Source organism: Oncorhynchus kisutch, linkage group LG16, assembly GCF_002021735.2.
Source record: "Oncorhynchus kisutch isolate 150728-3 linkage group LG16, Okis_V2, whole genome shotgun sequence".
NCBI classification, from domain to species: Eukaryota; Metazoa; Chordata; class Actinopteri; order Salmoniformes; family Salmonidae; genus Oncorhynchus; species Oncorhynchus kisutch.
Genome location: NC_034189.2, coordinates 10,840,166 through 10,866,691, shown reverse-complemented (window position 1 = coordinate 10,866,691; position 26,526 = coordinate 10,840,166). Strand labels below are relative to the sequence as shown.

At 47.1% G+C, this 26,526-nt stretch overlaps 1 protein-coding gene across 1 annotated transcript in view; it reads left to right on the top strand.

The window, feature by feature from the left end:
- The first annotated feature begins 220 nt into the window (after positions 1-220).
- Positions 221-26,526, top strand: part of LOC109881686 (wiskott-Aldrich syndrome protein family member 3-like) — a 37,530-nt gene continuing 11,224 nt past the window's right edge. The window contains exons 1-6 of the mRNA XM_031791780.1: positions 221-523; positions 4,136-4,289; positions 7,363-7,480; positions 20,558-20,635; positions 21,271-21,449; positions 23,692-23,991. Coding sequence (XP_031647640.1) covers positions 262-523; positions 4,136-4,289; positions 7,363-7,480; positions 20,558-20,635; positions 21,271-21,449; positions 23,692-23,991 — 1,091 coding nt within the window. The 5' untranslated portion in view covers positions 221-261. The remainder of the gene's footprint in view (positions 524-4,135; positions 4,290-7,362; positions 7,481-20,557; positions 20,636-21,270; positions 21,450-23,691; positions 23,992-26,526) is intronic.

The following is a 26,526-nucleotide window of genomic DNA, read 5'->3' as shown; positions in this document are numbered from 1 at the left end:
CTCCGTTACATCCAGTCAATGACATCACAGGAACCTTGCAATGTTACAGGAGCTGCTGTTGTTTTCATCTGTGTTGTAATATATTCAACTGGGGATATGCAGGGTCCCTGGACAATTAGACGTGGAGACACACACACACACTGGAGCAGGCAGACTGTAACGTATTGCTCTCCACTGGTTGTCAGCCAGCAGCTCTATAGGAGGCACCCTGCAGAGAGACGATACAGAATCCCAGCCCCTTGATTAAAGCTCTGTTTTATTATGTGTGTGTGTGTGCGTACGTGTGTGTCTGTCTATTATCCTGTGTGTGTGTCTATACGTGTGTGTGTGTGTGGTGCTCACTCAAGTGTGTCTACAGTGTGTGTATTAACGTGTCTCCCCCCTGCAGGTCGTTATGCAGAGGACATCTTTGGGGATCTGTTCAACGAAGCCAACAGCTTCTACATGAGAATGAACAGCCTCCAGGAGAGAGTGGACCTACTGGCTGTCAAAGTCACACAGCTAGACTCTACCGTGGAAGAAGGTGTGTGGGGGGGGGGGGGGGGTATGATCACCTGAGATCTTCTTCTCTTCTCCTCACCTCTCCTCTCTTCTTCTCCTCTTCTCCTTACCTCTCCTCTCTTCTCTTCTCCTTACCTCTCCTCTCTTCTTCTCTCTTCTCTTCTCCTTACCTCTCCTCTCTTCTTCTCTCTTCTCCTTACCTCTCCTCTCTTCTTCTCATCTTCTCCTTACCTCTCCTCTCTTCTTCTCTTCTCCTCACCTCTCCTCTCTTCTTCTCTCTTCTCTTCTCCTCACCTCTCCTCTCTTCTTCTCTCTTCTTCTCTCTTATCTTCTCCTCACCTCTCCTCTCCTCTCTTCTTACCTCTCACTCTCTTCTTCTCTCTTCTCCTTACCTCTCCTCTCTTCTTCTCATCTTCTCCTTACCTCTCCTCTCTTCTTCTCTCTTCTCTACTCCTTACCTCTCCTCTCTTCTTCTCTCTTCTCCTTACCTCTCCTCTTCTTCTCATCTTCTCCTTACCTCTCCTCTCTTCTCTCTTCTCCTTACCTCTCCTCTCTTCTTCTCTCTTCTCTTCTCCTTACCTCTCCTCTCTTCTTCTCTCTTCTCTTCTCCTTACCTCTCCTCTCTCTTCTCTCTTCTCCTTACCTCTCCTCTCTTCTTCTCATCTTCTCCTTACCTCTCCTCTCTTCTTCTCTTCTCCTCACCTCTCCTCTCTTCTTCTCTCTTCTCTTCTCCTCACCTCTCCTCTCTTCTTCTCTCTTCTTCTCTCTTATCTTCTCCTCACCTCTCCTCTCCTCTCTTCTTCTCTTCACCTCATAGCCTCAGTATCTCTTTAATGGCTCTGCTAATCACTAAAAGATGAGCCTCCTGCTGTTCTCATATCTCTGTGTGTGTGTGTGTGTGTGTGTGTGTGTGTGTGTGTGTGTGTGTGTGTGTGTGTGTGTGTGTGTGTGTGTGTGTGTGTGTGTGTGTGTGTGTGTGTGTGTGTGTGTGTGTGTGTGTGTGTGTGTGTACACGTGTGCTGTTCCTCCTAATAGGCGTACAGACAGACATAGGGACAGACGTCTTCAAGGATACATGGGGTAACATCAGAGGCAGGATGGAAAGAGGGATGGATGGAGAGTGAGGGAGTGAGAGGAGGTGGTAGGAAGAGATGGAAAGGGACAAGGAGAGAGAGATGGAGAGAAACTTTAAGATCTCAATATGGGTCCACTTTGAAGTCTGTCTGTCTGTCTGTCTGTCTGTCTGTCTGTCTGTCTGTCTGTCTGTCTGTCTGTCTGTCTGTCTGTCTGTCCATGTCTAACATACTATGTGCTATTAGGGTGGTATGTGTCTCTCTCTCCCATAGGAATGCATTGTATCTTTAGTCCCATAGGAATGCCTTGTATCTTTAGTCCCATAGGAATGCCTTGTATCTTCAGTCCCATAGGAATGCATTGTATCTTCAGTCCCATAGGAATGCATTGTATCTTCAGTCCCATAGGAATGCATTGTATCTTCAGTCCCATAGGAATGCCTTGTATCTTCAGTCCCATAGGAATGCATTGTATCTTCAGTCCCATAGGAATGCCTTGTATCTTCAGTCCCATAGGAATGCCTTGTATCTTCAGTCCCATAGGAATGCCTTGTATCTTCAGTCCCATAGGAATGCATTGTACCTTCAGTCCCATATAGTATCACTGTATTGGCATCAGACAGGGAGTTAGATTGTCAATGTGATGGTTTAGCACTCTGTGTGTGTTATGTACTCACGACTGTGTGACCCTCGGACGAACCAGGTGTGTGTGTGCGTGTGCGTGTGTGCGTGTGCGCGTGCGTGTGTGTTTTAGCTGCTTCCCCAGAATAGCCTCAGTATCTCTTTAATGGCTCTGCTAATCACTAAAAGATGAGCCTCCTGCTGTTCTCATATCTGTGTGTGTGTGTGTGTGTGTAATCAGTGAGGTATTGCATTTGAAGGTGCTTAACAAATACAATTATATTGTAATGAAACAGCAGGGAGCAGGTCTCTAACCCTCAACCTTCGAACCCGAGGTTCGACTCACTATCGACTCAGAGAGTTTATAAACCCAGGGTCGTTACAATATTAAAACCACAGTGGACATGAGATTAATGTTGCTATATATTAAAACCACAGTGGATATGAGATTAATGTTGCTATATATTAAAACCACAGTGGATATGAGATTAATGTTGCTATATATTACTCCTTCCTCTCCCTACCCCCTCACTCCTTCCTCTCCCTACCCCCTCACTCCTTCCTCTCCCTACCCCCTCACTCCTTACTCTCCCTACCCCCTCACTCCTTACTCTCCCTACCCAGAGAGAGAGAGAGAGAGAGAGACAGAGAGGGAGAGACAGAGAGAGGGAGAGACAGCGAGAGACAGCGAGAGAGACAGCGAGAGAGAAGTCGAGAGAGAGAAAGAGAGACAGAGAGACAGAGACAGGGCGAAAGAGAGAGAGAGACAGTGAGAAAGAGGGAGAGTCAGCGAGAGCGAAGGAGAGAGAGAGAGACAGAGGGAGAGAGACTGATAGAGAGATAGACAGAGAGACAGACAGCAGGAGAGAGAGAGAGTGAGAGAGAGACAGAGAGAGCGAAGGAGAGAGAGAGACAGCGAGAGAGAAAGAGGGAGAGATAGACAGAGAGACAGACAGTGGGAGAGAGAGAGAGTGAGAGAGAGACAGCAAGATAGGGAGAGAGAGTGTGTCTGTGAGGGTGCATATCTGAGTGTTTATGTGTGTCAATCTCATATAACACACACACACAAACACAAACACACACACACAAACACAAACACACACATAAAGAGATACAGTGCCTTGCGAAAGTATTCGGGCCCCCTTGAACTTTGCGACCTTCTTCATGATGCTCTCTGCGCTTTTAACGGACCTCTGAGACTATCACAGTGCAGGTGCATTTATACGGAGACTTGATTACACACAGGTGGATTGTATTTATCATCATTAGTCATTTAGGTCAACATTGGATCATTCAGAGATCCTCACTGAACTTCTGGAGAGAGTTTGCTGCACTGAAAGTAAAGGGGCTGAATAATTTTGCACGCCCAATTTTTCAGTTTTTGATTTCTTAAAAAGGTTTGAAATATCCAATAAATGTCGTTCCACTTCATGATTGTGTCCCACTTGTTGTTGATTCTTCACAAAAAAATACAGTTTTATATCTTTATGTTTGAAGCCTGAAATGTGGCAAAAGGTCGCAAAGTTCAAGGGGGCCGAATACTTTCGCAAGGCACTGTATATTCCTCCAGCCACACTGTATCACAGAAAGAGCACTCCTCTCTGGACATGATTCAAGGGATGAGGAGGTTGTTCTATGTGTTGAAACATTCTGACATATTTCCCTTCTAACCCTCTCTATCTCCTTCCTCTCTATCTACTTCCTCTCTATCTCCTTCCTCTCTCTCTCTCTCTCCCTGTCTTCCTCTCTATCTCCTTCCTCTCTCTCTCTCTCTCTCTCTCTCTCGCTCTCGCTCTCTGTCTCTCTCTCTCCACATCTTCCTCTCTCTCTCTCTCTCTCTCTCTCTCCACATCTTCCTCTCTCGCTCTCTCGCTCTCTCGCTCTCTCGCTCTCTCTCTCCTTCCCTCCATCCTCTCTGTCCTCCTCTTCCCTCTTTCCAGTGTCTCTGCAGGATATCAACATGCGTAAGGCATTTAAGAGCAGTACCATCCAGGACCAGCAGGTGGTGTCACGGACCTCAGTCCCTAACCCTGTTGTAGAGATGTACCACCGTGGTGACAAACCTCCGCCTCTCAACATACTCAGCCCTTATAGGTGAGTGTACTTCCTCCTTTCAATATACTGAGCCCCTATTGGTCAGTAGGTCACTAGGACCAACAGGTGGGGTCGAAAACCTCAGTTCATTATCCTGTGGTGGAGATGTAGCATCGCCATGGAGATGGAAAGAGGCCTCATCATAGTAGCAGTGTCATTATGAAACCTGTGACAACATGGGCAGCACCATGAGACTATCTCCATTTTGAAGTAGTCAATTTTCTTCTTCACGATTGGCTGATCCTTCCTGATGACCCGGTTGAACATTACTCCAACAGGGTCACCAGGAGGGATCAGCCAATGAAGTGGGAAGTCCCACCCAGTTGACTACATTAAAATGGTGGAAGCCCTTAGTGGCGCTGATTACGGCCTTTTGGCCACTAGAGGCGTCTATCATTCTCTCTGAACCATTGCCGCCGACAAACCTCCACCTCTCAACATGCTCAGTCCCTTCCTATAGGTCAGTACTTCAGTATACTTATCTCAGTATACTTATCTCCCATTGGTTAGATAGATAGATAGACCTCAGTCCCAACCCTGTGATAGAGACATAGAGATAGACAGAGGACTGTAGTGCCGAAAAGCCTGTTTTAGCATGGCCAGCCACCTTAAGGACTTTCACCATTTTGATGGATTCAACTGGGTGGGACTTCTTAGGGGTTAAGGAAAGATATCATAATTCCAGGTCATTCATCCAAGGAAGTATACTCATGAGCAAACATTCCATAACTCTCGGTGACAGTAAATTGTCACCCTTGTCTTTATACCTGTTTAAACAACACGCTCTAGGTGGCAGTGTGCCCCCTTTCAGATTGTTTACCAACTCATACAAGTAGTCAATCAATCAATCAAAATATATTTTATAAAACAGTTGTCACAAAGTGCTGATATAGAAACCCAGCCTAAAACCCCAGAGACCAGTCAATGCACATGTAGAAGCACAGTGGCCAGGGGAAAACTCCCTAGAAAGGCAGGAACCTAGAGAGGAACCAGCCTCTGAGGGGTGGCCAGTCCTCTTCTGGCTGTGCTGGGTGGAGATTATAAGAGTACATGGCCAAGATGTTCAAACGTTTATAGATGACCATCGTGGTCCAATAATAATCACAGCTTGAGACAGCAAATGGGACTGACTCTAGCCCCCCTGCACATAGACTATTGAAGTATAGATACTAGGGACTGAGACAGGGGAGTCAGGGGACAGTGTTGCCCCATCCAACGCACAGGGCCAACCAGGCAGGATATAACCCCACTCACTTTGCCAAAGCACAGTCCCCACACCACTAGAGGGATATCAACAGACCACCAATTTACTACCCTGAGACAAGGCTGAGTATAGCCTACGAAGATCTCCTCCACTGCACGAGCCCGAGGGGGCGCAAAACCGGACGGGAAGATCACGTGAGTGACACAACCCACTCAAGTCGACTATTGCGAAAAAAGCCTGGCAAGACGTGATGCACTTCTCCCAAGGATGGCATGGTAGAGCACTAGCAAGCCAGTGACTCAGCCCCCGTAATAGGGTCAGAGCCCCCGTAATAGGGTCGGAGCCCCCATAATAGGGTCGGAGCCCCCATAATAGGGTCAGAGCCCCCGCAATAGGGTCAGAGCCCCCGTAGTAGGGTCGGAGCCCCCATAATAGGGTCGGAGCCCCCGTAATAGGGTCAGAGCCCCCGTAATAGGGTCAGAGCCCCCGTAATAGGGTCAGAGCCCTCGTAATAGGGTCAGAGCCCCCATAATAGGGTCGGAGCCCCCGTAATAGGGTCAGAGCCCCCGCAATAGGGTCGGGCCCCCCGTAATAGGGTCAGAGCCCCCGTAATAGGGTCAGAGCCCTCGTAATAGGGTCAGAGCCCCCGTTAGGGTCAGAGCCCCCATAATAGGGTCGGAGCCCCCGTAATAGGGTCAGAGCCCCTGTAATAGGGTCAGAGGCAGATAATCCCACTGGAGAGAAGGCAGAAGGCAGAGACAGCAAGGGTGGTTCATCACTCCAGTGCCTTGCCGTTCACCTTCACGCCCCTGGGCCGGACTACACTCATTCATAGGACCTAATGAAGACATGAGTCATCAGTAAAGACTTCAAACTTGAGACCTGAGAGTCTGCGTCGGAAAAGAAAATGGACTACTTCAAAATGGAGATGGCCTCAGTGGCCCTACCCAGGATCTCACAGACACCATAATGGGTCCTCTAACTCTAACCAACTTCCACCTTTCAACATACTCAGTCCCTGTAGGTCAATTCAACATCCACCTCCAACTCCTATTTATCAGTCTAAATATAATCAGTCTCTATTTGTCAGTCTATCCATCCATCAATCTCTATCTCTCTCTCTCTCTCTGTCTCTCTCTCTCTCCATCCATCCATCCCCCTCTCTATCTCTCTCTCTTTGTCTCTCTCTCTCTCTTTGTCTCTCTCCCTCTCTCTGTCTCTCTCTCTCTCCATCCATCATCCATCTCTCTGTCTCTCTCTTTGTCTCTCTCTTTGTGTCTCTCTCTTTGTCTCTCTCTTTGTCTCTCTCTCTCTCTCTCTCTCTCTCTCTCTCTCTCTCTCTCTCTCTGTCTCTCTCTCTCTCCATCCATCATCCATCTCTCTGTCTCTCTCTTTGTCTCTCTCTTTGTCTCTCTCTCTTTGTCTCTCTCTTTGTCTCTCTCTCTTTGTCTCTCTCTCTTTGTCTCTCTCTCTCTCTCTCTCTCTCTCTCTCTCTGTCTCTCTCTCTCTCCATCCATCATCCATCTCTCTGTCTCTCTCTTTGTCTCTCTCTTTGTCTCTCTCTTTGTCTCTCTCTCTCTCTCTCTCTCTCTCTCTCTCTCTCTCTCTCTCTCTCTCTCTCTCTCTCTCTCTGTCTCTCTCTCTCTCTCTCTCTGTCTCTCTCTCTCTCCATCCATCATCCATCTCTCTGTCTCTCTCTTTGTCTCTCTCTTTGTCTCTCTCTCTTTGTCTCTCTCTCTTTGTCTCTCTCTTTGTCTCTCTCTCTTTGTCTCTCTCTCTCTCTCTCTCTCTCTCTCTCTCTCTCTCTCTCTCTCTCTCTCTCTCTCTCTCTCTCTCTCTCTCTCTCTCTCTCTCTCTCTCTCTCTCCAGAGATGATAAGAAGGATGCATTGAAGTTCTACACAGACCCCTCCTACTTCTTCATGCTGTGGAGAGAGAAGATGCTTCAGGCTACGGAGGACAAACGGAAGGAGAAGAAACGGCAGAAGGTGTGTGGGTGTGTGTGGGTGGGTGTGTGTGTGTGGGTGTGTGTGGGTGGGGGTGGGTGGGTGTGGGTGGGTGTGTGTGGGTGTGGGTGTGTGCGGGTGGGTGGGTGTGGGTGGGTGGGTGTGGGTGTGGGTGGGTGGGTGTGGGTGGGTGTGTGGGTGGGTGTGTGGGTGGGTGTGTGTGTGTGTGTGTGTGGGTGTGGGTGTGTGGGTGTGGGTGTGTGTGTGGGTGTGAGTGTGCATGCGTGCATGCGTGCTGAGGCAGTATAACTCTCATACTGAGTCAGTATCTCTTCTTTTCCTCTGTCTCTTTCTCCTCTTCCTCTCTCTATTCCCCTCTGTACTTCTGCCTCTTTTTCTCTCCAACTCTGTGTCTCTTCTTTATTCTTCTGGCAGTAATGTCTACTTGCTGACAGTGACTGAGTGTAAACATGTCAAGGAAACTCTGGTCACTACTACCACTCCAGACGGCCTGTGTGTTCTGAACTGTACTGTATAGAACAGGGTCCTAGGCTGCTTCCAAACAACTTCACTGCTAAAGTTGTTTTCTTTTGTGTCTCCACCTGCTTCTGCTTCTTGTGTCTTTCTTTCTCGCACCTTCCCTTTGCTTTGCAACACTGTGTTGTGTTGAAGTCAACCTCACCCCCTTGCCAAGTAGAACCAGTCCAAACACTACCTCACCCCCTTGCCAAGTAGAACCAGTCCAAACACTACCTCACCCCCTTGCCAAGTAGAACCAGTCCAAACACTACCTCACCCCCTTGCCAAGTAGAACCAGTCCAAACACTACCTCACCCCCTTGCCAAGTAGAACCAGTCCAAACACTACCTCACCTCCTGTCTAACCAGTCCAAACACTACCTCACCCCTTTGCCAAGTAGAGCCAGTCCAAACACTACCTCTCCTCCTGTCTAACCAGTCCAAACACTACCTCTCCTCATGTCTAACCAGTCCAAACACTACCTCTCCTCCTGTCTAACCAGTCCAAACACTACCTATCCCCCTTGCCAAGTAGAACCAGTCCAAACACTACCTCACCCCCTGCCAAGTAGCACCAGTCCAAACACTACCTCACCCCCTTGCCAAGTAGAACCAGTCCAAACACTACCTCACCTCCTGTCTAACCAGTCCAAACACTACCTCACCCCCTTGCCAAGTAGAACCAGTCCAAACACTACCTCACCCCCTTGCCAAGTAGAACCAGTCCAAACACTACCTCACCTCCTGTCTAACCAGTCCAAACACTACCTCACCCCCTTGCCAAGTAGAGCCAGTCCAAACACTACCTCAACCCCTTGCCAAGTAGAACCAGTCCAAACACTACCTCACCTCCTGTCTAACCAGTCCAAACACTACGTCACCCCCTTGCCAAGTAGAACCAGTCCAAACACTACCTCACCCCCTTGCCAAGTAGAACCAGTCCAAACACTACCTCACCCCCTTGCCAAGTAGAACCAGTCCAAACACTACATCACCCCCTTGCCAAGTAGAACCAGTCCAAACACTACCTCACCCCCTTGCCAAGTAGAACCAGTCCAAACACTACCTCACCTCCTGTCTAACCAGTCCAAACACTACCTCACCCCCTTGCCAAGTAGAGCCAGTCCAAACACTACCTCACCCCCTTGCCAAGTAGAACCAGTCCAAACACTACCTCACCTCCTGTCTAACCAGTCCAAACACTACCTCACCCCCTTGCCAAGTAGAACCAGTCCAAACACTACCTCACCCCCTTGCCAAGTAGAACCAGTCCAAACACTACCTCACCTCCTGTCTAACCAGTCCAAACACTACCTCACCCCCTTGCCAAGTAGAGCCAGTCCAAACACTACCTCACCCCCTTGCCAAGTAGAACCAGTCCAAACACTACCTCACCTCCTGTCTAACCAGTCCAAACACTACCTCACCCCCCTTGCTAAGTAGAACCAGTCCAAACACTACCTCACCCCCTTGCCAAGTAGAACCAGTCCAAACACTACCTCACCTCCTGTCTAACCAGTCCAAACACTACCTCACCCCCTTGCCAAGTAGAGCCAGTCCAAACACTACCTCACCCCCTTGCCAAGTAGAACCAGTCCAAACACTACCTCACCTCCTGTCGAACCAGTCCAAACACTACCTCACCTCCTGTCTAACCAGTCCAAACACTACCTCACCCCCTTGCCAAGTAGAACCAGTCCAAACACTACCTCACCCCCTTGCCAAGTAGAACCAGTCCAAACACTACCTCACCCCCCTTGCCAAGTAGAACCAGTCCAAACACTACCTCACCTCCTGTCTAACCAGTCCAAACACTACCTCACCCCCTTGCCAAGTAGAACCAGTTCAAACACTACCTCACCCCCTTGCCAAGTAGAACCAGTCCAAACACTACCTCACCCCCTTGCCAAGTAGCACCAGTCCAAACACTACCTCTCCTCCTGTCTAACCAGTCCAAACACTACCTCTCCTCCTGTCTAACCAGTCCAAACACTACCTCTCCTCCTGTCTAACCAGTCCAAACACTACCTCTCCTCCTGTCTAACCAGTCCAAACACTACCTCTCCTCCTGTCTAACCAGTCCAAACACTACCTCTCCTCCTGTCTAACCAGTCCAAACACTACCTCACCTCCTGTCTAACCAGTCCAAACACTACCTCACCCCCTTGCCAAGTAGAACCAGTCCAAACACTACCTCACCTCCTGTCGAACCAGTCCAAACACTACCTCACCTCCTGTCTAACCAGTCCAAACACTACCTCACCCCCTTGCCAAGTAGAACCAGTCCAAACACTACCTCACCCCCTTGCCAAGTAGAACCAGTCCAAACACTACCTCACCCCCTTGCCAAGTAGAACCAGTCCAAACACTACCTCTCCTCCTGTCTAACCAGTCCAAACACTACCTCACCTCCTGTCTAACCAGTCCAAACACTACCTCACCCCCTTGCCAAGTAGAACCAGTTCAAACACTACCTCACCCCCTTGCCAAGTAGAACCAGTCCAAACACTACCTCACCCCCTTGCCAAGTAGCACCAGTCCAAACACTACCTCTCCTCCTGTCTAACCAGTCCAAACACTACCTCTCCTCCTGTCTAACCAGTCCAAACACTACCTCTCCTCCTGTCTAACCAGTCCAAACACTACCTCTCCTCCTGTCTAACCAGTCCAAACACTACCTCTCCTCCTGTCTAACCAGTCCAAACACTACCTCTCCTCCTGTCTAACCAGTCCAAACACTACCTCTCCTCCTGTCTAACCAGTCCAAACACTACCTCTCCTCCTTCTCCCTCGCTCTCCACTACTATCACCCACTACCAACCACTACTATCACCTACTACCAACCACTACTATCACCTACTACCAACCACTACTATCACCTACTACCGACCACTACTATCACCTACTACCGACCACTACTATCACCTACTACCGACCACTACTATCACCTACTACCGACCACTACTATCACCTACTACCGACCACTGCTATCACCTACTATCACCTACTACCGACCACTACTATCACCCACTACCAACCACTACTATCACCCACTATCAACCACTACTATCACCCACTACCGACCACTATTATCACCCACTACCAACCACTACTATCACCTACTACCAACCACTATCACCCACTACCAACCACTACTATCACCTACAACCAACCACTACTATCACCAACTACCGACCACTACTAACTATCACCCACTACTATCACCCACTACGACCACTACTAGCACCTACTACCGACCACTACTATCACCCACTACCAACCACTACTATCACCCACTACCAACCACTACTATCACCCACTACTATCACCTACTACGACCACTACTATCACCTACTACCAACCACTACTATCACCTACTACCGACCACTACTATCACCCACTACCGACCACTACTAACTATCACCCACTACTATCACCCACTACGACCACTACTATCACCTACTACCGACCACTACTATCGCCCACTACCGACCACTACTATCACCTACTACCAACCACTACTATCACCTACTACCAACCACTACTATCACCTACTACCGACCACTACTATCACCTACTACCGACCACTACTATAACCTACTACCGACCACTACTATCACCCACTACCGACCACTACTATCACCTACTACCGACCACTACTATCACCTACTACTGACCACTACTATCACCTACTACTGACCACTACTATCACCTACTACCGACCACTACTATCACCCACTACTATCACCCACTACCAACCACTACTATCACCCACTACTATCACCTACTACTGACCACTACTATCACCCACTACCAACCACTACTATCACCCACTACTATCACCTACTACTGACCACTACTATCACCCACTACTATCACCCACTACCAACCACTACTATCACCTCCTACCGACCACTACTATCACCCACTACCGACCACTACCATCACCTACTACCGACCACTACTATCACCCACTACTATCACCCACTACCAACCACTACTATCACCCACTACCAACCACTACTATCACCTCCTACCGACCACTACTATCACCTACTACCAACCACTACTATCACCCACTACTATCACCTACTACCGGCCACTACTATCACCCACTACCAACCACTACTATCACATACTATCGACCACTACTATCGCCCACTACTATCACCTACTACCGACCACTACTATCACCCACTACTATCACCCACTACTATCACCTACTATCACCCACTACTATCACCCACTACCGACCACTACTATCACCCACTACCGATCACTACTATCACCCACTAACGACCACTACTATCATCCACTAATAGCACCTACTACCGACCACTACTATCACCCACTACTATCACCCACTATCAACCACTACTATCACCTACTACTATCACCCACTACTATCACCCACTACTATCACCCACTACCGACCACTGCTATCACCTACTATCACCTACTACCGACCACTACTATCACCCACTACCAACCACTACTATCACCCACTATCAACCACTACTATCACCCACTACCGACCACTACTATCACCTACTACCAACCACTACTATCACCTACTACCAACCACTACTATCACCTACTACTATCACCTACCACCAACCACTACTATCACCAACACTACTCGACCACTACTATCACCCACTACCGACCACTACTATCACCCACTACTATCACCTACTACCGACCACTACTATCACCCACTACAGACCACTACTATCACCCACTACTATCACCTACTACCGACCCCTACTATCACCCACTACCAACCACTACTATCACCCACTACCAACCACTACTATCACCCACTACCAACCACTACTATCACCCACTGCTATCACCTACTACCGACCACTACTATCACCTACTACGACCACTACTATCACCTACTACCGACCACTACTATCACCTACTACGACCACTACTATCACCTACTACCAACCACTACTATCACATACTACCGACCACTACTATCACCCACTACCGACCACTACTAACTATCACCCACTACTATCACCCACTACGACCACTACTATCACCTACTACCGACCACTACTATCACCCACTACCGACCACTACTATCACCTACTACCAACCACTACTATCACCCACTACCGACCACTACTAACTATCACCCACTACTATCACCCACTACGACCACTACTATCACCTACTACCGACCACTACTATCACCCACTACCGACCACTACTATCACCTACTACCAACCACTACTATCACCTACTACCGACCACTACTATCACCTACTACCGACCACTACTATCACCCACTACCGACCACTACTATCACCCACTACTATCACCTATTATCATCCACTACTATCACCCACTACCAACCACTACTATCACCCACTACTATCACCTACTACCGACCACTACTATCACCCACTACTATCACCCACTACCAACCACTACTATCACCTACTACCGACCACTACTATCACCCACTACTATCACCTACTACCGACCACTACTATCACCTACTACTATCACCCACTACTATCACCTACTATCACCCACTACTATCACCCACTACCGACCACTACTATCACCCACTACCGATCACTACTATCACCTACTACCGACCAGTACTATCACCCACAACCGACCACTACTATCACCTACTACCGACCACTACTATCACCTACTATCGACCACTACTATCACCTACTACCGACCACTACTATCACCCACTACCGACCACTACTATCACCTACTACTATCACCCACTACTATCACCTACTATCACCCACTACTATCACCCACTACCAACCACTGCTATCACCTACTATCACCTACTACCGACCACTACTATCACCCACTACCAACCACTACTATCACCCACTACCAACCACTACTATCACCCACTATCAACCACTAATATCACCCACTACCGACCACTACTATCACCTACTACCAACCACTACTATCACCTACTACCAACCATTATCACCCACTACCAACCACTACTATCACCTACCACCAACCACTACTATCACCCACTACTATCACCTACTACCGACCACTACTATCACCTACTACGACCACTACTATCACCTACTACCGACCACTACTATCACCTACTACGACCACTACTATCACCTACTACCAACCACTACTATCACCTACTACCGACCACTACTATCACCCACTACCGACCACTACTAACTATCACCCACTACTATCACCCACTACGACCACTACTATCACCTACTACGACCACTACTATCACCTACTACCAACCACTACTATCACCTACTACCGACCACTACTATCACCCACTACCGACCACTACTAACTATCACCCACTACTATCACCTACTATCACCCACTACTATCACCCACTACCGACCACTACTATCACCCACTACTATCACCCACTACCGATCACTACTATCACCCACTACCGACCAATACTATCACCCACTACTATCACCCACTACCAACCACTACTATCACCCACTACTATCACCTACTACCGACCACTACTATCACCCACTACTATCACCCACTACCAACCACTACTATCACCTACTACCGACCACTACTATCACCTACTATCACCCACTACTATCACCCACTACCAACCACTACTATCACCCACTACCGATCACTACTATCACCCACTACCGACCACTACTGTCACCCACTACCGATCACTACTATCACCTACTACCGACCACTACTATCACCTACTACCGACCACTACTATCACCCACAACCGACCACTACTATCACCTACTACGACCACTACTATCACCTACTACCGACCACTACTATCACCCACTACCGACCACTACTATCACCTACTACCGACCACTACTATCACCTACTACCGACCACTACTATCACCTACTACCGACCACTACTATCACCCACTACCGACCACTACTATCACCTACTACCGACCACTACTATCACCCACTACCAACCACTACTATCACCTACTATCGACCACTACTATCACCTACTACCGGCCACTACTATCACCTACTACCGGCCACTACTATCACCCACTACCAACCACTACTATCACCTACTATCGACCACTACTATCACCCACTACTATCACCTACTACCGACCACTACTATCACCTACTACTATCACCCACTACTATCACCTACTATCACCCACTACTGTCACCCACTACCGACCACTACTATCACCCACTACTATCACCCACTACCGATCACTACTATCACCCACTACCGACCACTACTATCACCCACTACTATCACCTACTACCGACCACTACTATCACCCACTACCAACCACTACTATCACCTACTACCGACCACTACTATCACCCACTACTATCACCTACTACCGACCACTACTATCACCTACTACTATCACCCACTACTATCACCCACTACTATCACCCACTACCGGCCACTGCTATCACCTACTATCACCTACTCCCGACCACTACTATCACCCACTACCAACCACTACTATCACCCACTATCAACCACTACTATCACCCACTACCGACCACTACTATCACCTACTACCAACCACTACTATCACCTACTTCCAACCACTATTACCCACTACCAACCACTACTATCACCTACCACCAACCACTACTATCACCCACTACCGACCACTACTAACTATCACCCACTACTATCACCCACTACGACCACTACTATCACCTACTACCGACCAATACTATCACCCACTACCAACCACTACTATCACCCACTACCAACCACTAGTATCACCCACTACTATCACCTACTACCGACCACTACTATCACCTACTACGACCACTACTATCACCTACTACCGACCACTACTATCACCTACTACGACCACTACTATCACCTACTACCAACCACTACTATCACCTACTACCAACCACTACTATCACCTACTACCGACCACTACTATCACCTACTACCGACCACTACTATCACCTACTACCGACCACTACTATCACCTACTAACGACCACTACTATCACCTACTACCGACCACTACTATCGCCCACTACCGACCACTACTATCACCTACTACCGACCACTACTATCACCCACTACCGACCACTACTATCACCCACTACCGACCACTACTATCACCCACTACCGACCACTACTATCACCTACTACCGACCACTACTATCACCTACTACCGACCACTACTATCTCCTACTACCGACCACTACTATCACCTACTACCGACCACTACTATCACCTACTACGACCACTACTATCACCCACTACCAACCACTACTATCACCTCCTACCGACCACTACTATCACCCACTACCGACCACTACTATCACCTACTACCGACCACTACTATCACCCACTACCAACCACTACTATCACCCACTACTATCACCTACTACCGACCACTACTATCACCCACTACCAACCACTACTATCACCTACTACCAACCACTACTATCACCTACTACCGACCACTACTATCTCCTACTACCGACCACTACTATCACCTACTACCGACCACTACTATCACCTACTACGACCACTACTATCACCCACTACCAACCACTACTATCACCTCCTACCGACCACTACTATCACCCACTACCGACCACTACTATCACCTACTACCGACCACTACTATCACCCACTACCAACCACTACTATCACCCACTACTATCACCTACTACCGACCACTACTATCACCCACTACCAACCACTACTATCACCTACTACCAACCACTACTATCACCTACTACCGACCACTACTATCACCCACTACCAACCACTACTATCACCTACTACTATCACCCACTACTATCACCCACTACTATCACCCACTACTATCACCCACTACCGACCACTACTATCACCCACTACTATCACCCACTACCGATCACTACTATCACCCACTACCGACCACTACTATCACCCACTACTATCACCCACTACCAACCACTACTATCACCCACTACTACCACCTACTACCGACCACTACTATCACCCACTACCAACCACTACTATCACCTACTACCGACCACTACTATCACCCACTACTATCACCTACTACCGACCACTACTATCACCTACTACTATCACCCACTACTATCACCCACTATCACCCACTACTATCACCCACTACCGACCACTACTATCACCCACTACCGACCACTACTATCACCTACTACCGACCACTACTATCACCTACTACCGACCACTACTATCACCCACTACCGACCACTACTATCACCTACTACTATCACCCACTACTATCACCCACTACTATCACCTACTATCACCCACTACCAACCACTACTATCACCCACTACTATCACCTACTACCGACCACTACTATCACCCACTACCAACCACTACTATCACCTACTACCAACCACTACTATCACCTACTACCGACCACTACCAACCACTACTATCACCTACTATCGACCACTACTATCACCCACTACTATCATCTACTACCTACCACTACTATCACCCACTACTATCACCCACTACTATCACCCACTACTATCACCCACTACCGACCACTACTATCACCCACTACCGATCACTACTATCACCCACTACCGACCACTACTATCACCCACTACTATCACCCACTACCAACCACTACTATCACCCACTACTATCACCTACTACCGACCACTACTATCACCCACTACTATCACCCACTACCAACCACTACTATCACCTACTACCGACCACTACTATCACCCACTACTATCACCTACTACCGACCACTACTATCACCTACTACTATCACCCACTACTATCACCCACTATCACCCACTACTATCACCCACTACCGACCACTACTATCACCCACTACCGACCACTACTATCACCCACTACCGATCACTACTATCACCTACTACCGACCACTACTATCACCCACAACCGACCACTACTATCACCTACTACCGACCACTACTATCACCCACTACCGACCACTACTATCACCTACTACCGACCACTACTATCACCTACTACCGACCACTACTATCACCCACTACTATCACCTACTACCGACCACTACTATCACCTACTACCGACCACTACTATCACCTACTACCGACCACTACTATCACCCACTACTATCACCTACTACCGACCACTACTATCACCTACTACTGACCACTACCAACACCCACTACTATCACCCACTACTATCACCCACTACCGACCACTACTATCACCTACTACCGACCACTACTATCACCCACTACTATCACCCACTACTATCACCCACTACCGACCACTACTATCACCTACTACCAACCACTACTATCACCTACTTCCAACCACTATTACCCACTACCAACCACTACTATCACCTACCACCAACCACTACTATCACCCACTACCGACCACTACTAACTATCACCCACTACTATCACCCACTACGACCACTACTATCACCTACTACCGACCAATACTATCACCCACTACCAACCACTACTATCACCCACTACCAACCACTAGTATCACCCACTACTATCACCTACTACCGACCACTACTATCACCTACTACGACCACTACTATCACCTACTACCGACCACTACTATCACCTACTACGACCACTACTATCACCTACTACCAACCACTACTATCACCTACTACCAACCACTACTATCACCTACTACCGACCACTACTATCACCTACTACCGACCACTACTATCACCTACTACCGACCACTACTATCACCTACTAACGACCACTACTATCACCTACTACCGACCACTACTATCGCCCACTACCGACCACTACTATCACCTACTACCGACCACTACTATCACCCACTACCGACCACTACTATCACCCACTACCGACCACTACTATCACCCACTACCGACCACTACTATCACCTACTACCGACCACTACTATCACCTACTACCGACCACTACTATCTCCTACTACCGACCACTACTATCACCTACTACCGACCACTACTATCACCTACTACGACCACTACTATCACCCACTACCAACCACTACTATCACCTCCTACCGACCACTACTATCACCCACTACCGACCACTACTATCACCTACTACCGACCACTACTATCACCCACTACCAACCACTACTATCACCCACTACTATCACCTACTACCGACCACTACTATCACCCACTACCAACCACTACTATCACCTACTACCAACCACTACTATCACCTACTACCGACCACTACTATCTCCTACTACCGACCACTACTATCACCTACTACCGACCACTACTATCACCTACTACGACCACTACTATCACCCACTACCAACCACTACTATCACCTCCTACCGACCACTACTATCACCCACTACCGACCACTACTATCACCTACTACCGACCACTACTATCACCCACTACCAACCACTACTATCACCCACTACTATCACCTACTACCGACCACTACTATCACCCACTACCAACCACTACTATCACCTACTACCAACCACTACTATCACCTACTACCGACCACTACTATCACCCACTACCAACCACTACTATCACCTACTACTATCACCCACTACTATCACCCACTACTATCACCCACTACTATCACCCACTACCGACCACTACTATCACCCACTACTATCACCCACTACCGATCACTACTATCACCCACTACCGACCACTACTATCACCCACTACTATCACCCACTACCAACCACTACTATCACCCACTACTACCACCTACTACCGACCACTACTATCACCCACTACCAACCACTACTATCACCTACTACCGACCACTACTATCACCCACTACTATCACCTACTACCGACCACTACTATCACCTACTACTATCACCCACTACTATCACCCACTATCACCCACTACTATCACCCACTACCGACCACTACTATCACCCACTACCGACCACTACTATCACCTACTACCGACCACTACTATCACCTACTACCGACCACTACTATCACCCACTACCGACCACTACTATCACCCACTACCGATCACTACTATCACCTACTACCGACCACTACTATCACCCACAACCGACCACTACTATCACCTACTACCGACCACTACTATCACCCACTACCGACCACTACTATCACCTACTACCGACCACTACTATCACCTACTACCGACCACTACTATCACCCACTACTATCACCTACTACCGACCACTACTATCACCTACTACCGACCACTACTATCACCTACTACCGACCACTACTATCACCCACTACTATCACCTACTACCGACCACTACTATCACCTACTACTGACCACTACTATCACCCACTACTATCACCCACTACTATCACCCACTACCGACCACTACTATCACCTACTACCGACCACTACTATCACCCACTACTATCACCCACTACTATCACCTACTCGCCTGCCCTTTTTTTCTTTCATTTCAAACTCTAGAGGGTCAGAAACTCCAGACTCTTGATCCTCTTCCTCACCAGCTGCCACCTCCTCTACACTCTTCCCTCTCTCTCTGGACACATTGTCTATATCTCTATCTCTCTAACCTAGTAGACATCTCTCTCTCTGGACACTTTGTCTATATGTCTATCTCTCTAATCCAGTAGACGTCTCTCTCTCTCCATCCAGACCAGCTGTCCAGCCCACTGTGACCAGGGTAGACCCCACAGCAGACAGGCTCCACCACGCAGCCCACTGCCCAGCTCCGTAAGACCCCCACCACCACCACGATGCCCCCCACTGTCCCCCTGTCCGTGTCTGCGACGTTCCCTGTTTCTATGTCCCCTGACCCCACTTAACATGTCCATCTGTCTGTGTTGGGTGATTGTGGTCCTGTGGTGTTCATGTCCCCTCTCTTTGTACCCCAACCCCTCCCTTCTCTCCACCAGGACCCTGGACCCTCCGTCTGCATCCTTGTCTCTGTGTCCCCTTAAAGCAGACTGCTTGCCAGTTCCTCATCCCTCTGTTATATGTTGTGTTTATTATGTTTTTCGCTGATTCCTAAAAGCTTCCATTAGTGGGACTGAGTGTTGTGAAGGTAGGATGTGTAGTCGATAATGGTGGAGGGGCTTCCTTTCCGTGTGTCTCAAAGAGGAGAAAAAATCTATAAATAATAACTATTTTGTCTTGGTTTCTCTCCATCTCTCCATCCCTCTCCATCTCTCCATCCCTCTCCATCCTTCCATCTCTCCATCCCTCTCCATCTCTCCATCTCTCCATCCCTCTCCATCTCTCCATCCCTCTCCATCCCTCTCCATCTCTCCATCCCTCTCCATCTCTCCATCCCTCTCCATCTCTCCATCTCTCCATCCCTCTCCATCTCTCCACTATCCCTTCATCAGGAGCAGCAGAAACAGGTGGAGGATCCGGGCAGAGAGGTGAAGAAGGTGAGGAAGGCCAGGAATCGCAGACAGGAGTGGAATATGATGGCCTATGATAAGGAGTTCCGCCCGGACACACGACTCACCCCCTCACCCTACCACGGAATGTCCTCCGAGGGGTCATTGTCACCTGATAACAGGTAGGTTCATTAATCAATCAGTCAATCAATCAATTAGTCAATCAATCTGACTATTTTAAATGGCTCAGTTGAACTGACCCTGTATATAATATGGTATTGAACTGACCCTGTATATAATATGGTATTGAACTGACCCTGTATATAGTATGGTATTGTAACTGACCCTGTATATAGTATGGTATTGTAACTGACCCTGTATATAGTATGGTATTGAACTGACCCTGTATATAATGTGGTATTGAACTGACCCTGTATATAATATGGTATTGATCTGACCCTGTATATAATATGGTATTGAACTGACCCTGTATATAGTATGATATTGAACTGACCCTGTATATAGTATGGTATTGTAACTGACCCTGTATATAATATGGTATTGAACTCACCCTGTATATAGTGGGACACTCGCTAGCCTTCCACTGACCTCTGCTGATTGGACAGACACTGGCTAGCCTTCCACTGACCTCTGCTGATTGGACAGACACTGGCTAGCCTTCCACTGACCTCTGCTGATTGGACAGACACTGGCTAGCCTTCCACTGACCTCTGCTGATTGGACAGACACTGGCTAGCCTTCCACTGACCTCTGCTGATTGGACAGACACTGGCTAGCCTTCCACTGACCTCTGCTGATTGAATAGACACTGGTTAGCCTTCTACTGACTGCTGATTGGATAGACACTGGCTAGCCTTCCACTGATCTCTGCTGATTGGACAGACACTGGTTAGCCTTCTACTGACCTCTGCTGATTGAATAGACACTGGTTAGCCTTCTACTGACCTCTGCTGATTGGACAGACACTGGCTAGCCTTCCACTGACCTCTGCTGATTGGACAGACACTGGTTAGCCTTCTACTGACCTCTGCTGATTGGACAGACACTGGTTAGCCTTCCACTGACCTCTGCTGATTGGACAGACACTGGCTAGCCGTCCACTGACCTCTGCTGATTGGACAGACACTGGCTAGCCTTCTACTGACCTCTGCTGATTGGACAGACACTGGCTAGCCTTCTACTGACTGCTGATTGGACAGACACTGGCAAAGCCTTCCACTGACCTCTGCTGATTGGACAGACACTGGCTAGCCCTCTACTGACTGCTGATTGGACAGACACTGGCTAGCCTTCCACTGACCTCTGCTGATTGGACAGACACTGGCTAGCCTTCCACTGACCTCTGCTGATTGGACAGACACTGGCTAGCCTTCTACTGACTGCTGATTGGATAGACACTGGCTAGCCTTCCACTGACCTCTGCTGATTGGACAGACACTGGTTAGCCTTCTACTGACCTCTGCTGATTGGACAGACACTGGTTAGCCTTCTACTGACCTCTGCTGATTGAATAGACACTGGTTAGCCTTCTACTGACCTCTGCTGATTGGACAGACACTGGCTAGCCTTCCACTGACCTCTGCTGATTGGACAGACACTGGTTAGCCTTCTACTGACCTCTGCTGATTGGACAGACACTGGCTAGCCTTCTACTGACTGCTGATTGGATAGACACTGGCTAGCCTTCCACTGACCTCTGCTGATTGGACAGACACTGGTTAGCCTTCTACTGACCTCTGCTGATTGGACAGACACTGGTTAGCCTTCTACTGACCTCTGCTGATTGAATAGACACTGGTTAGCCTTCTACTGACCTCTGCTGATTGGACAGACACTGGCTAGCCTTCCACTGACCTCTGCTGATTGGACAGACACTGGTTAGCCTTCTACTGACCTCTGCTGATTGGACAGACACTGGTTAGCCTTCTACTGACCTCTGCTGATTGGACAGACACTGGTTAGCCTTCTACTGACCTCTGCTGATTAAATAGACATTGGTTAGCTTCTACTGACCTCTGCTGATTGGACAGACACTGGTTAGCCTTCTACTGCCCTCTGCTGATTGGACAGACACTGGTTAGCCTTCCACTGACTTCTGCTGATTGGACAGACACTGGCTAGCCTTCTACTGCCCTCTGCTGATTGGACAGACACTGGTTAGCCTTCTACTGCCCTCTGCTGATTGGACAGACACTGGTTAGCCTTCTACTGACCTCTGCTGATTGGACAGACACTGGTTAGCCTTCTACTGCCCTCTGCTGGGGAGTGGAAAACACTACACGTCTATGTAGAATTTCTGATTATATCAATGAGTGTCCTTGTTAAGGATATGACAAGTTAGATATAAGTATCTACAACAACGGAAACTAGGTAACTTATCCCCCCCTATCCCACCCCTCCCAGGTCGATGGCATCAGACATGGGCGAGCATTCCTACCCTGCCAGCCCTAACCACCCCTCCCAGCCCACCTCTGCCCCCCACCCCATCGATGGTGCCCCCCACCTCACCCAAGCCCCCCAGACTCAGTCTCTGGACAGGGGAGGGTACCCCAGAGCCAACCCCCCCTCTGGGGCGGCAGCCGCAGCACGACAAATCGCATCACTGGGGCGCACCCAGCCCCCCCACCCACCCCCCGCCCACTCCGAGGGAGGGGCACTCAACGGTCCACGTCAGCAGTCCGTCAAGGACTACAGGGCTCATGGGTAAGTCAACTTCCACGTACTGTAGGCTACTAGGTATTGTGTCATTAGGTATTACTAGGTATTGTGTCATTAGGTATTACTAGGTATTGAGTCATTAGGTATTACTAGGTATTGTGTCATTAGGTATTACTAGGTATTGTGTCATTAGGTATTACTAGGTATTGTGTCATTAGGTATTACTAGGTATTGAGTCATTAGGTATTACTAGGGATTGTGTCATTAGGTATTACTAGGTAATGTGTCATTAGGTATTACTAGGTATTGTGTCATTAGGTGTTACTAGGTTTTGAGTCATTAGGTATTACTAGGTATTGTGTCATTAGGTATTACTAGGTATTGTGTCATTAGGTATTACTAGGTATTGTGTCATTAGGTATTACTAGGTATTGAGTCATTAGGTATTACGAGGTATTGAGTCATTAGGTATTACGAGGTATTGAGTCATTAGGTATTACTAGGTATTGTGTCATTAGGTATTACTAGGTATTGAGTCATCAGGTATTACTAGGTATTGAGTCATTAGGTATTACTAGGTATTGAGTCATTAGGTATTACTAGGTATTGAGTCATTAGGTATTACTAGGTATTGTGTCATTAGGTATTACTAGGTATTGAGCCATTAGGTATTACTAGGTATTGAGTCATTAGGTATTACTAGGTATTGAGTCATTAGGTATTACTAGGTATTGAGTCATTAGGTATTACTAGGTATTGTGTCATTAGGTATTACTAGGTATTGAGTCATTAGGTATTACTAGATATTGTGTCATTAGGTATTACTAGGTATTGAGTCATTAGGTATTACTAGGTATTGAGTCATTAGGTATTACGAGGTATTGAGTCATTAGGTATTACGAGGTATTGAGTCATTAGGTATTACGAGGTATTGTGTCATTAGGTATTACTAGGTATTGAGTCATTAGGTATTACTAGGTATTGAGTCATTAGGTATTACTAGGTATTGTGTCATTAGGTATTACTAGGTATTGTGTCATTAGGTATTACTAGGTATTGTGTCATTAGGTATTACTAGGTATTGAGTCATTAGGTATTACGAGGTATTGAGTCATTAGGTATTACGAGGTATTGAGTCATTAGGTATTACTAGGGATTGTGTCATTAGGTATTACTAGGTATTGAGTCATTAGGTATTACTAGGTATTGAGTCATTAGGTATTACGAGGTATTGAGTCATTAGGTATTACTAGGTATTGAGTCATTAGGTATTACTAGGTATTGTGTCATTAGGTATTACTAAGTATTGAGTCATTAGGTATTACTAGGTATTGAGTCATTAGGTATTACTAGGGATTGTGTCATTAGGTATTACTAGGTATTGTGTCATTAGGTGTTACTAAGTATTGAGTCATTAGGTATTACTAGGTATTGAGTCATTAGGTATTACTAGGGATTGTGTCATTAGGTATTACTAGGTATTGTGTCATTAGGTGTTACTAGGTTTTGAGTCATTAGGTATTACTAGGTATTGTGTCATTAGGTATTACTAGGTATTGTGTCATTGGGTATTACTAGGTATTGTGTCATTAGGTATTACTAGGTATTGAGTCATTAGGTATTACGAGGTATTGAGTCATTAGGTATTACGAGGTATTGAGTCATTAGGTATTACCAGGTATTGTGTCATTAGGTATTACTAGGTATTGAGTCATTAGGTATTACTAGGTATTGAGTCATTAGGTATTACTAGGTATTGAGTCATTAGGTATTACTAGGTATTGAGTCATTAGGTATTACTAGGTATTGAGTCATTAGGTATTACTAAGTATTGAGTCATTAGATATTACTAGGTATTGAGTCATTAGGTATTACAAGGTATTGAGTCATTAGGTATTACTAGGTATTGAGTCATTAGGTATTACTAGGTATTGTGTCATTAGGTATTACTAAGTATTGAGTCATTAGGTATTACTAGGTATTGAGTCATTAGGTATTACGAGGTATTGAGTCATTAGGTATTACGAGGTATTGAGTCATTAGGTATTACTAGGTATTGTGTCATTAGGTATTACTAGGTATTGAGTCATTAGGTATTACTAGGTATTGAGTCATTAGGTATTACTAGGTATTGAGTCATTAGGTATTACTAGGTATTGAGTCATTAGGTATTACTAGGTATTGAGTCATTAGGTATTACTAAGTATTGAGTCATTAGATATTACTAGGTATTGAGTCATTAGGTATTACAAGGTATTGAGTCATTAGGTATTACTAGGTATTGAGTCATTAGGTATTACTAGGTATTGTGTCATTAGGTATTACTAAGTATTGAGTCATTAGGTATTACTAGGTATTGAGTCATTAGGTATTACTAGGTATTGAGTCATTAGGTATTACTAGGTATTGAGTCATTAGGTATTACTAGGTATTGTGTCATTAGGTATTACTAGGTATTGAGCCATTAGGTATTACTAGGTATTGAGTCATTAGGTATTACGAGGTATTGAGTCATTAGGTATTACGAGGTATTGAGTCATTAGGTATTACGAGGTATTGTGTCATTAGGTATTACTAGGT